The following is a 14,278-nucleotide window of genomic DNA, read 5'->3' as shown; positions in this document are numbered from 1 at the left end:
GCTCGGGCATCTTTTCCGTATGCCCCCTGGACGCCTCGCTGGAGAGGTGTTCCGGGCACGTCCCATTGGGAGGAGGCCCCGGGGAAGACCCAGGGACTACATCTCTTGGCTGGCTTGGGAACGCCTTGGGGTTCCTCTGGAGGAGCTGGGAGAGGTGTGTGTGGATCGGGAGGTCTGGGTGGCTTTACTTGAGCTGCTGCCCCTGCGACCCGACTCCGGATAAAGCGGAAGAAAATGGATGGAGAATTGTTCATTTAGCTTGTATTTATTTTTATTGTTATTTGTATGCTTGTAGTTATTTGTTTTTAATATGGACCACAATGGAAGTGTTATCCACATATTTTTTAATGTATATACTTTGCTATGTGCATTGAGCTGTACTAAACAAATTCAATCAATCAGTAGTACACGTTATGTGTGCAAAAAAAAAAAAAGTGTGTACAAAAAAAAGAACAAACAATCCAAAGATGCACAGTGTATTTTACACCCCTCTATGCTTGAGATAAACACGAGGAAACTCCTTTTGTGAGCTTGTGTTCACACAACACTAACATAACCTGGGGGAATTTCTATGGATCGTCTTATGTAGAAGGTAAAACATGCCAAAATACTGGCATGCATGTGTGCAGTCTATATGATGTACTGGGATACAGCAAAATACTCATGATTTCTGGAAATAATTACTTCACCCCACCTCTCAGTGTAAATCCTGTCACATTTGAATAAACCATGCAACAAGGGATTTATCAATCAATCAATCAATCAATTAATCATGTAGTCAAAAGATGAAAAAATATTTTTTCAGCCTTGCCCACTGACCATGATTCAATTTTATCAATAAGATAAGAAGCCAAGCCAGTTTTGAACCCAAATATTGACTGAAGACTGTATTATCCAAGTAATAATATTATTGTAGTAGTAATGGCTAAATTGAACAGTTTGTGATCACATCACATGCAGTCATGGCCGAGGACCTCGCCCCAGACCACCTCTGAAAAATGGGCCGGACACATGGCAGTGGACTGGTCCAGAGCAATCACATCAGTCAAACAAAATGGGCTTTGGGCACGTAACGTACTCTGCCACAGACCAGAGAACCAAGTGTGAGTTTATCCTCAAGATAATATAACCAAGCTGTCCTCTCTGCATTACTGGCAGGCTTTGTGTGCCAAAGCAAACAAAACTGTAATTTTGTGTCTTGTTTCAAACTGACCCAATGGGCTGCTACCAACATTTGTGACATGTTTGGAGTATCGCTAAAACTGTTTCATTGAATTCTTAGTGCTGTTGGACTCCTCACATGAAAGAAAATCAGAGATGAACAAACAGGGGGAAACAGGCTCTTGTTCATATGAGCAAACAACTTTTCCTTAAGTTCCAATGAATGGAAAACACAAGAGACACAGAAACAGCAGCCCACAAACTACAAGCACATCAATGCTGTGGGACACCGAATCATGCACTTACATCATGAACTCCTAAATGCTCTGGGTTTAATTAGTTTCTCTGCTGTAGCTGCATGACAGTCAGCACATGTGATTGTTATTTGTGTTCACAACAACACTTCATGGTGCACATTAGTCACATCAGCACTCTGCTTCCAGTACACAGCAGAACTGGGTGCTGGCAGCAAGTACTGATGTTCTTGGTTGAGGAACGTACAAATTATTTTGCTATTGCTCATTCGGGAACAACCAGATGTTACACACCGAGTTGTCAAAAAACAACCCAAGTAGAAGCAAAGCTAAAAGAAATCATCTTAGAAAAAGGACTTCAATCTGTTATTCTACACTAACTGCTGCACCTCCAGCCACGACTCTGTAAAGCTCATCAAGTTTGCGGACGACACCACCCTCATCGGACTCATTTCGGATGGGGATGAGTCTGCCTACAGGAGGGAGGTGGACCGGCTGGTGACCTGGTGCAGCAGCAACAACTTGGAGCTCAACGCCCATAAAACAGTGGAGATGATCGTGGACTTCAGGAAAGCCACAGCCCCCCCCCGCCCTCCCTCGCCCTCACCAACAGCCCCATCACCACTGTGGTCTGTCACCGCTTCCTCGGCACCACCATCACCCAGGACCTCAAGTGGGAGTCAAGCATCAGCTCCCTCATCAAGAAGGCCCAGCAGAGGATGTACTTCCTGCGGTAGCTGAAGAAGGCCAAGCTGCCTGTCCAGCTGATGGTGCAGTTCTACACGGCCATCATCGAGTCCATCCTCTGCTCCTCCATCACGGTGTGGTACGCCGGGGCCACAGCCAGGGACAGACACAGACTGCAGCGCATTGTGGCCTCTGCTGAGAAGGTGATCGGCTGTAGCCTTCCATCTCTCCATGACCTACACGTCTCCAGGACTCTGGGCCGAGCAGGTCGGATCACAGCTGACCCTTCTCACCCTGCACACGGTCTGTTCAAACCACTCCCCTCGGGCAGGAGGCTACGGTCCATCCGGACCAGAACCTCCCGGCATAAGAACAGTTTCTTCCCCTCTGCCGTTAGACTCATGAACTCCTCATAACTCAGTCACCTTAACCTTAACTCTGTCACTATCATTTTATCACGGGTCACTTTAGACAGTGTACTTTGGTTTTTAATTGCACTCCTCCCACTGCACTGTTTTTTCTGTTTCTCTGTTTTTCTGTTGCACACAGCCTTTCATATTTCATATTTCTTTTTTTTATCTTATATTTTATCTTATTTTGACACGTTATATTTTATCTTAGCATTTTATCTCTTCTTAATGTTGCACCATTGTACCGAAGCAAATTCCTAGTCTGTGAATCCTGTTCACTGGCAATGGCAATAAACTTCTGATTCTGATTCTAAAGGACTTCAATCTGTTACTTGAAGTTTCAACTACAGCTAAAATTCACATTTTGGCTGTATCATTTTAGTCTAAGGCAAGGTAATGCGCAGTCTAACCTTTTTTCTTTTTTTATAGCTATAAAAAACAGACTACTACAGCAGAAATGTGTTGTCTGGTACAGTGGAGACAACAGTCTTCAACTAGTCAAACTGTTTACCTGAGGTCCTCAATCTCTTTAATGTAACTCTGAATCATGTTTCCAATTTCTTCAGTCCCTCCTTCACCTAATAAAGCAAAAACAAAATGAAGTCAAACAGACTAGAATAAAACAGCAACAATAGGAACTAAAATAAGTACTCTCTAAGAAACTGCCCTCCAGTGGTTTTTTTTTTTTTTTTTTTTTTATGTGGCCCACCGTACCTGCCCTGGCCAGGACCTGGTTGGCCTGGTCACTGAGCAGCTGAGTGAGCCGCGCCCGCTGGGCATCAATGGTTTCCTGCATGGCCTTGACTCTAACTCTCAGGTTGCTGTTTTCCGTCTGCAGCATGGTGTTCTCATGGAACATGTCGCTGAAGCTCTCCACACCATCCTCACCCACCATTCTCTTACCCTACAGATAAAAGGAGCAGTCACAACAGAGAACAGCGATTAGGCCACATATTCAGCTGTATTTTGGGGGGGGTGGGTGCTTCAGGAATATTGAATAAAAGATAGTGTATATTATATAACTTCTGAGTGGATCCTTGTTATTTCATTGGTGCATTGTATGTCACCTGACATGGATTATTCACCCCATTTGTGTTGCGTGGCATTTAGTGTGGAAATTTGGTTCCATACGTTTGGTACCTGCACGCTGTGAACCCAGCCTGCTAGTGCAGGCAGCGTTGAGCTAAACATGTAGAGTTTGTTTTGCTGACGGACGACAATTTGAATTAAGGAGCTAATTCACTGTGCCAATTCTTCGCACACACACAAAAAACAAATCCACTGCGCTGTAAGCTGTCTGGAGGCATGAAGAGCTGTTAGGATGAAAAGCTAGTCTTTTTTCTTCTTTTTTTTTTTGAAGTACGATGTCAGTGCACAGCATCACTGGACTACACGTCACAATTTGGACTCCTATTTAAAGTTTGTGTTGGAGTTTAGAAGCAGTGGAACACCAAAATGTAAGTCCCTTTTCTGTTGTTTATAAATGAATAAAATATCAAATGACAGGATCTATTTTATTAAAACGGTTATATAAAACAAATAATGTTTTTACATTCTTTCAATGGAAGAATATTTAACTTGGTGAAAGCTGGAACGTACCATTCAGCTCTGCTTCGCCTCGAATGGAACATTCCAGCTTTCACCTCATAAAATATTTGTACCATTGAACTCAAACATTCATTATTTGTAAATTATATAATGGCTGAGTGGATCCTTGTCATTTGATTGGTGCTTTGTATGTCACGTCATATGTATGTCCTATGTCGTGACATGGATTATTCATCCCATTTGTTTTGCATTGCATTTCGAGTGCAAATTTGGTTCCATATGTTTGGTACCATTGCACTCTGCGTGCGTGCACACGCACACACCTACATGCGCACGCACATACATGCACAAAGACAAAACAAATCCACTGCGCTGTAAGTCGTCTGCCGTTTTTTTTCGCTGCACTGAGGAAATACACAGTCTTTTTTTGTAGTACACGTGTGCACAAGCATCTTTTGGTGCAGGCACACTTACACAACCAGGTGGCGCTTAGCTTTAAAACAAACACGGTAGAGTTTGTTTTGCTGACAGACTTGATGCACGGCATTGCGGACTCCATCGTCAGAATTATTTTTCAGACTCCTATTTTAAAGTTCCGGTTCTATTGTTGATGTCAAAGCACCAGTGATGCACCAAAGCTGGATTCATTTCTGACATTTTTTTTTGCTGCACTGGGGAGGTACCAAAATTAAGTCCCTTTTCTGTTTGTAAATTAATATAATATAAAATGACAAGGATCTATTTAGAAATTATGTAATATAAATAATGAATGTTTTTACGTTCTTTCAATGGTACAAATATTTAATTCAGTGAAAGATGGAACATTCCATTCAACTCTGCTTCACCTCATTGAATGGAATGTTCCATTGCCTGGTGCTGCAGCTTCCTCCCACTTCCAAAGACATGCCGGTTAGGTGAACGGGTGACTCTAAATTGCCCGTAGATGTGAGTGAGAGCGTAAATGTGTTTGCCTGTCTATATGAGGCCCTCCGAAAGACTGGTGTCAAATTCAGGGTGGACTCTGCCTCTCGCCCTATGACTGCTGAGATCAGCTACACCCCCCCCCCGTGACCCTTGATTGGAGAAAGCAGGTAGAGAATATGAACAAATTAATTAAAAGCTGTGAAACCTGGAAAAATGTTATCAATACAGTATATGTAATTTCTACAATCAAAGAAGTAGTAGTAAAAATCACCTTTCCATTCAACAACTTAGATTTGACCATCTTTGGTGGAAATCAACTGCAACACCTCTGCAAACAGTTTCCAGCTCTCTTTTTTCTGCCACTCTCTAGTAATCAAAGTAAAACTGTCTTACAAGCATACAAGTTGATTTGTTTTTGTTGTTGTTCCACTGTGCAATAAGAATTTGTTGCGACGTGGCTGTATTTTATAAAAACTCCAATGTTTCACACCACCATTTGGGGTTTAATTTTCAGATGTAAACAAACTGCAAAAATTAAGTGAATTTTCCTTTATATTTCTGCACCATGTTACACAATAAAAAAAAGCCAATATAAACTGATCATCTATATGTAAGAGCAAGTGGCTCATGTGTCTCGTTAGCTTGGTCAGAGTGTAAGTTGCCTCTTACTCAAGGTGTGTGCAGAGATTTGCTCTAACCCCATTCAAAGCAGTGGAGCAGCTGTGATAAATCCAGGAAATTAATTCAATCTGAATTTAATCTGTGGAATTCAAGAAATAATCCATGAGAATAGGAGAGCAGATTCGAATGACAGACTGATGGATTTAAGTGTTCCAGTTCCAACATTTACCATGTCAACATTTATCATTAATTTTCCACTTTCTCAACTGTCCGTCTCCTCCTAATATCCTACCTGTCTTTAACCATCCAGCACTGGTCTGTCATTACATCCACCCTCCTTACCGTCTTATACTCCATCAGTTCCATCTGGAGTCGAGCGATCTCTGTCCTCAGTGCACTGATCTGCTGGCTGGCCTTGTCCTGGTTCACCACCACCTTGTTCTTGATGTTCCTGGCTCGGTTGGCGTACTTCAGAGTGTTCAGTGTCTCCATGAAGTCACGGTCAGAGGGGCTGATGCATGCAATCATCACTGTTTGACTGAGAAAGCATCACATTTCAGCTCATTTCTTCTTTAACCCGCAAGTGACAGTTATTTTATCAACTAATACAACCGAGTGGGGTCATTTATGATCCCATTGACTTTATACCTGAATACGTCTATATAAATGACTATTTTAGGGTACTTCATATTTAGTACACTCTGTAATATAGCTTGTCGATCAGCTAATGTAATAAGGATGGAATTCAATATATGACCAAAAAGCATGCAAAACACACACGGATAAAGCAATATTACCCTCGTCTGTTACATCATGTAAAATGCACGTTACCTTTTATTTCTTTGCATCAAAAATTGACACAATACATCATCAAAAATAAAGTTTCTTTGAGTACAATATGTATTACAATATGGTAGGATAGTTATAGCATCCAAAATGGTTTTATCACTGGGCACTCCAAGAAAATGTGCCAGTGGTCAGCTTCCTGACATCCACACTGTCTCCAACATTTACTATCTCCTTGTGCAAAATGTGTTTTCTGCTTTGGTGTGATAAAAAACAGACACTATACTTCCAACCAAACTCCCGCCATATTTGGGACTTTGTGTATCACCATATAGAGGCTTTGCAGACACGACCTAGCCGTTTCCAGCCCACTCCCCATCACCACGCTGCTGGCCAAGCGCCGGGCTTCCAAGATTATTTACACGAGAAACTCCTTACATACTGCAAAGTTTTGGACAAGTTCAGAGATAAACTCATCATCTCTGAACTGATAGTGGGATAAGCGGACATACCAGGCATCTTTCTGGCGCTGAATTACTGTGGTACAAGGAAAATTGCTGTTTTGGGTGCTCATACACAGCAGTTGACTGGACCTGAAGCGACATTATCACCGCATGTACAACCCCTGGCAAAAATTATGGAATCACCGGCCTCGGAGGAAGTTCATTCAGTTGTTTAATTTTGTAGGAAAAAAGCAGATCACAGACATGACACAAACTAAAGTCATTTCAAATGGCAACTTTCTGGCTTTAAGAAACACTATAAGAAATCAAGAAAAAAAAAAAATGTGGCAGTCAGTAACAGTTACTTTTTTAGACTTAGAGGGAAAAAATATGGACTCACTCAATTCTGAGGAATAAATTATGGAATCACCCTGTAAATTTTCATCCCCAAAACTAACACCTGCATCAAATCAGATCTGCTTGTTAGTCTGCATCTAAAAAGGAGTGATTACACCTTGGAGAGCTGTTGCACCAAGTGGACTGACATGAATCATGGCTCCAACATGAGATGTCAATTGAAACAAAGGAGAGGATTATCAAACTCTTAAAAGAGGGTAATCATCACACAATGTTGCAAAAGATGTTGGTTGTTCAGTCAGCTGTGTCTAAACTCTGGACCAAATACAAACAACATGGGAAGGTTGTTAAAGGCAAACATACTGGTAGACCAAGTAAGACATCAAAGCGTCAAGACAGAAAACTTAAAGCAATGTGTCTCAAAAATCAAAAATGCACAACAAAACAAATAAGGAACGAATGGGAGGAAACTGGAGTCAACGTCTGTGACCGAACTGTAAGAAACCGCCTAAAGGAAATGGGATTTACATACAGAAAAGCTAAACGAAAGCCATCATTAACACTTAAACAGAAAAAAACAAGGTTACAATGGGCTAAGGAAAAGCAATCGTGGACTGTGAATGACTGGATGAAAGTCATATTCAGTGATGAATGTCGAATCTGCATTGGGCAAGGTGATGATGCTGGAACTTTTGTTTGGTGCCGTTCCAATGAGATTTATAAAGATGACTGCCTGAAGAGAACATGTAAATTTCCACAGTCATTGATAATATGGGGCTGCATGTCAGGTAAAGGCACTGGGGAGATGGCTGTCATTACATCATCAATAAATGCACAAGTTTACGTTGATATTTTGGACACTTTTTATCCCATCAACTGAAAGGATGTTTGGGGATGATGAAATCATTTTTCAAGATGATAATGCATCTTGCCATAGAGCAAAAACTGTGAAAATATTCCTTGCAAAAAGACACATAGGGTCAATGTCATGGCCTGCAAATAGTCCGGATCTTAATCTAATTGAAAATGTTTGGTGGAAGTTGAAGAAAATGGTCCATGACAAGGCTCCAACCTGCAAAGCTGATCTGGCAACAGCAATCAGAGAAAGTTGGAGCCAGATTGATGAAGAGTACTGTTTGTCACTCATTAAGTCCATGCCTCAGACTGCAAGCTGTTATAAAAGCCAGAGGTGGTGCAACAAAATACTAGTGATGTGTTGGAGCGTTCTTTGTTTTTCATGATTCCATAATTTTTTCCTCAGAATTGAGTGATTCCCTATTTTTTTCCCTCTGCTTGGTCTAAAAAAGTAACCGTTACTGACTGCCACAATTTTTTTCCTGATTTCTTATAGTGTTTCTTAAAGCCAGAAAGTTGCCATCTGAAATGACTTTAGTTTTGTGTCATGTCTGTGATCTGCTTTTTTTCTACAAAATTAAACAACTGAATGAACATCCTCCGAGGCCGGTGATTCCATAATTTTTGCCAGGGGTTGTATAAGTACACTCAGGACTTAAGTTAACTGAGGATTGCAGACTTGCATATTAATAATAGTATTTAGTGAAAATATTCTTTATTAACTTTATTGAATGTAGTGTACGCTGCTGGGTGTTTGTGGAGAAAAAACAAGTGGAGTCTCCCTCTTGTTTTAGTGGTCCCATCACGGTTTCTGTAGCAAAACGAGTAATGTTTTTGTGGTGCATTTATTTTTATTTCAGTATTTCTAACCCTACCCTTTGTGATATTGTTCATCATCAACTTTACTGAATGTAGTGTACACTGCTGTGTGTTTGTGGAGAAAAATCCAGGTCATTTTTTTGTGGTCCCGTGGCTTCCTTAATGAAAGGAGCAATGTTTTAGTGGCACTTTTTTTTTTCCCCCAAAAGTTGCTATTTCTAACCCTAGCCATGGTGTAATAGCAGAAAAAAAAACAGCAAAGCAGCAGAGGAAAGAGGAGTTGAATTGGCTTGTTTTCAAAGCCAAGTGTATTGTGACCGGCTAAACTTGACCTGCAGCTGTGGGTAGTACCGCCCTGAGTGTGACCTGTGATGCTGCATGCAAAGCCTCTATAGAATTCCACATACCTGATCATTCTTCATTTGATATTGAGAGATTTCCCCTCTTTCTCTCATTTCCCTTTAATGTACTCTGTTGTGTGTTGTTTCTTAGTCATAAGACCTTTATAGATTTTGGAAATAACTCGCGTGTCTGAAGCATTTTGATAAGCATCTATAAATAACCTCAATATCGGATCTTCTAGATTTGTTTTGTTTCTTATATCACAATTATATCAAAATAGTTGTGAATCTGAAGATATCTGTAAAAATCACTTTTCTCAAGACCATATTTTCATTTCAGGTATTTGAAGTCTCTAAATGGGACTTTTTCGCTTAAGGAGAAGAAGGTTTCATTCCTTTTTTTGATCCATGATTTTAATTGATGATCCATCTTGTTAGGTTTAAAACCAGGGTTAAAGGCACACCATTAAATTATTTGTATTTTATAATCCAGTTTATATTTGTCTTTATATTTATTATGGTTCAGGTTTTAAATGAGCTTTGCAGAGTATCTAGAAGTCCTCCAAGATTTTTTTGAGCTATCGCTGCATGTACTGGGGGAGTTTCCATATGAGAAAGTTCAATATCTTTCCACCTAGTTTTATATGGTGGGGTGCAGATATTTATCAAGGGTTTAATCTGGGTTGCATAGAAATAGTTTTTAAAATAAGGAAGGGCCATCATAAGTCCCATTTAAAGCAGAATTTCTCTCGTATCTGGACTGGAAGTGAGTAATTGAAAGACATGATTTATGTTTTTTATTTATTTAATTTGTATCCTGCATATCTAGTAAATGCCTGTAAAAGGTTAATTAATTCAATCAGTGAGCAAGACAATGGAGCAATTTTCAACCTCACTCTGGGCATCAAGAATCATTTTCAATGCTTGTGCAGCTGTAAATCTTGCTTTCTAGGTCTGTTGGCCATGCTTCCCTGCAAAACAGTGAAATATAATGGCAAAATATTGGCAAAATACAATACCATCTGAAGCTACAATGTCGAAAATCTCAGATCTCCCTGGGGTCATAAGTGACCCCGCACAAGTTTGGATTATAGTTGCCACACGGATCAGCCGACCCTTGCAAAATTCTATGAGCACATGCAGGACACATATTGACAAATTCATGGTAGGAAACCTTTTCCCACTTGAACTCGAGGAATGGTGAACATACATATATGCCTGGGGTTGTAAATGACCTCACTCGGTCACTTTACCAAGAAAAATGTGCAGTTTGGTTCAAATCAGCTGTAGCCCGGCCTTCCAACATTAAAATATCTGTCTTAATGAGTATCAAAATGACACAAACATCAAATTAACCAACCTGTTCCCTCCTAAAGAGTCCTGCAGGAGTCGTGTGAGTTTGGAGTCTCTGTAAGGTACATGGGAGGCCCGCTTGCTCCGGTCACCCAAAGCACTGATTACATTCCCCAGTGCAAGCTTCAGTGACACAGAGGGAGGCAAAGAAGAACAGGGTTCAAACTGTTTACTTTGACTGAAACTCAGTCACAGAATTTAAATGCAAAGAATGACCATGTGTAGTAAATTAAAGTAAGCCTGGAGTACACATTTCAATAATGGACTGCCATTATAATTCAATATCTACATTTCACCTATAGTCCTCTGAGGGGCACTAGAGTTCAGCCCACCAAATGATGCCGCTATAAGGAGGTTTTTATTTTTTTTTAATTGAGTAAAGTTGTACTCTGTCCTTTAATCCCACAGTGATCAGCACTTACAGTGTGTTGTAGATTTTTCTTGTTCTGTTCTTTTCCTGCTGCCTACACAACCATTTTATAGTAGTAGCTATACCACAGACCTATAGAAGTATAGACTGGACACAGGTGAATTCTAAAGTATTTCTGACCACCTTGTTTGTACTAAGTGACTCGTTTCAACTACTGAAATGATGACTTAATAAATAGTGAAATTAACATCAAGTCTTTTATCATACAAAAACGATCATATATTGCAGAACATTCAGTGAATATCATCATTAATTGCACAAAGCTTGGATTTGACAGCCTAAATTTCATAATGCCAACACACTGTCCCCTTTGAATTTACTGTAACAGCAAAGCCAATGTTTGCTTTATAAGCCGAAAAGATGAACACGAGAGACAGTGTAGAACACCCAAATTAAAGACCAATACTGCAGAGTGTAGTAATGTATGACGAGGTAAGAGTAAGAATTATGATGAAAGAGCTTAAAACAATGAAATGTTGAGAAATGCATCCACTAGGTGGCAGCCCCTCTGTGAGAAAGCAATGCTTCTGCCCCCCCTTCAGACAGTGACCACTAATGTTGCTGAGGGAGGCAGAGGGGGGAGGAGCTCACCAGTCCACAGTTGATGGAGATGCCCTCTTTGGCTCGGTCACCTGTTGCTCCGGTTCTCTTCAGCCTTTCAGAGCCAGCCAGGTCCACAAAGTGAAATTTAGCAGTCAGCGTCTCGTACTCGTCCATCTCTGAGTTACCATTGGAAACTCTGTTGCCGTTGTCATTTTCTTGCTACGTGATATTGAGAGACATCAAACACTTATTCACTGCTTGTCAGTTTACAAATCTGTTATCTACATTTCAATTAACCAATGATTATCCTTTAGATGGGTTGGGTTCTACAGAATTGAGTCCCTTCTCACCTGCACAGATATACAGGGTGGGCCATGTTACCACTTTTTTAATTCATACAATTTCCAAAATAAAGATTTCTTTTTCATTTTCAGGAATTGATATTCCTGAAAATGAAAAAGCAATTCAGAGAATCCCTCATGAGATGTGTGGCAATGTCATTACAAACTTCAATGTGCGTGTTGCAGCTGTAATCCAAAGAAGAGGAGCGTGGATTGAACATGTCATCAATTATTGAACTGTGAGGAAAACAAAAGAAAGTGGGAAACCTTTGGTATCGAATGTTAATTTGATGCTTCTGTTACAAGTCTGTAAATAAAATTTTTGAATAAGTTCTCATTTCAAAAACTTGTGTACGATCAAAAAGTGGTAACATTTTATTGGCCCATCCTGTACATCCCAACAGCTCAGGGTTGTAAACCTTGTCCTTAACTTGGACAACCTTGCAGATATCTGTGGTGAATTGGGATATAGCCTTATTATTATTCTGATATCTTGTTTTATCTATGGCTAAATTTTCAAGATGTTCAAAAAATGACTTCTTTACATTACAACCTCTGTCATCCTCTGGTAATACTTAGCATTTCTGTGGAACCAGTGTTGTTGTGCAAGCCATTACATGACTGGGAGATTTTATGTGAAATGCCACAGTTGCGGTGTTAAAAATTCTGAGCGTGCTGCAGTGCCTACAGTCATGCTACAGTTGTCTTTCACAGATCACATGATACAAGGCCGGCACATTATGTCATAACAATGGGCAGTGGTGGTCTTCACAGTGTGTTAAGGTTATGAACAGTGACCTTCTCGGATGCATATCTCAGAAATTAGGAATGGGGCTTCAGACACCATCCATATGGGAAATGTAATTCTGCTGCTTCGCTCATGGGAGCTCCTGGTTTTTCCATCCTAACCCCTATTTTACATGTTTTGGGGTTCAACATTTCACTCTGGACAAAAATACTGAGTAAACTAAGACAGTCGGATAAACAGCTATATAAAGTACAGCACATCCGGAAAGTATTCACAGCACATCGCTTTTTCCACATTTTGTTATGTTACACCCTTATTTCAAAATGGATGAAATTCTTTTTTTCCCCTCAAAATGCAACACAAAATACCCCATAATGACAATGTGAAAAAAATGGTTTTTTTTATTCATTAAAACTAAAAAAACACCCAAGAAATCACGTGTACATAAGTATTCACAGTGTTTGCCATGAAGCTCAAAATTTAGCTCACGTCCATCCCATTTCCACTGATCATCCTTGAGATGTTTCTACATTTTAACTGGAGTCCACCTGGGGTAAATTCAGTTGATTGGACATGATTTGGAAAGGCACACACCTGTCTACATATAAGGTCCCACAGTTGACAGTGCATGTCAGAGTTGCATGAAGCATGAAGTCAAAGGAATCTGTAGACCTCCGAGACAGGATTGTCTCGAAGCACAAATCTGGGGAAGGGTGCAGAAACATTTCTTCCTAGAGCTGGTTGCCCCTCGAAACTGAGCGATCGGGTGAGAAGGGCCTTAGTCAGGGAGGTGACCAAGAACCCAATGGTCACTCTGTCAGAGCTCCAGCATTCCTCTGTGGAGAGAGGAGAACCTTCCAGAAGGACAACCATCTCTGCAGCAATCATAGCTAGACAGAAGTCCCTCCTTAGTAAAAGCCACATGGCAGCCCACTTGTTTCCCAAAGGGCACCTGAAGGACTCTCAGTCCATGAGAAACAAAATTCTCTGATCTGACAAGACAAAGATTGAACTCTTTGGTGTGAATGCCAGGCATCATGTTTGGAGGAAACCAAGCATCATCCCTACAGTGAAGCATGGTGGTGGCAGCATCATGCTGTGGGGATGTTTTTCAGTGGCAGGAACTGGGAGACTAGTCAGGAATGAGGGAAAGATGAATGCAACAAAGTACAGAGACATCCTGAATGAAAACTTGCCCCAGAGCACTCTTGACCTTAGACTGGTGTGACAGTTCATCTTTCAGCAGGACAATGACCCTAAGCACACAGCCCAGATATCAAAGGACTTCAGGACAACTCTGTGAATGTCCTTGAGTGTCCCAGCCAGAGTCCAGACCTGAATCCGAATGAACATCTCTGGAGAGATCTGAAAATGCACCGACGCTCCCCATCCAACCTGATGGAGGGTGAGAGATGCTGCAAAGAGGAATGGACAAAACTGCCCAAAGATGGGTGCACCAAGCTTGTGGCATCATATTCAAGGAGACTTAAGGCTGTAATTGCTGCAAAAGGTGCATCAATAAAGTATTGAGCAAATGGTGTGAATACTTCACTTTCACTTCACTTTCACTTTATTTGTGTCCCCCATGGGGCAACCAGTTCTGCAGCCTGAGAATACATCAAAAGCACATGACACACAGAACACACACCAGTACCAT

General features: G+C 40.8%; 1 protein-coding gene across 1 annotated transcript in view; it reads right to left on the bottom strand.

The window, feature by feature from the left end:
- LOC117515332 (kinesin-like protein KIF21A) overlaps positions 1-14,278 on the bottom strand; it is a 249,863-nt gene that overhangs the window by 104,621 nt on the left and 130,964 nt on the right. The window contains 5 exon segments of the mRNA XM_034175837.1: positions 3,024-3,090; positions 3,227-3,416; positions 5,948-6,143; positions 10,567-10,682; positions 11,581-11,751. Coding sequence (XP_034031728.1) covers positions 3,024-3,090; positions 3,227-3,416; positions 5,948-6,143; positions 10,567-10,682; positions 11,581-11,751 — 740 coding nt within the window.

Source organism: Thalassophryne amazonica, chromosome 8 (genome assembly GCF_902500255.1).
Source record: "Thalassophryne amazonica chromosome 8, fThaAma1.1, whole genome shotgun sequence".
Taxonomy (NCBI): Eukaryota; Metazoa; Chordata; class Actinopteri; order Batrachoidiformes; family Batrachoididae; genus Thalassophryne; species Thalassophryne amazonica.
This window is presented reverse-complemented; position numbering and strand designations above follow the sequence as displayed.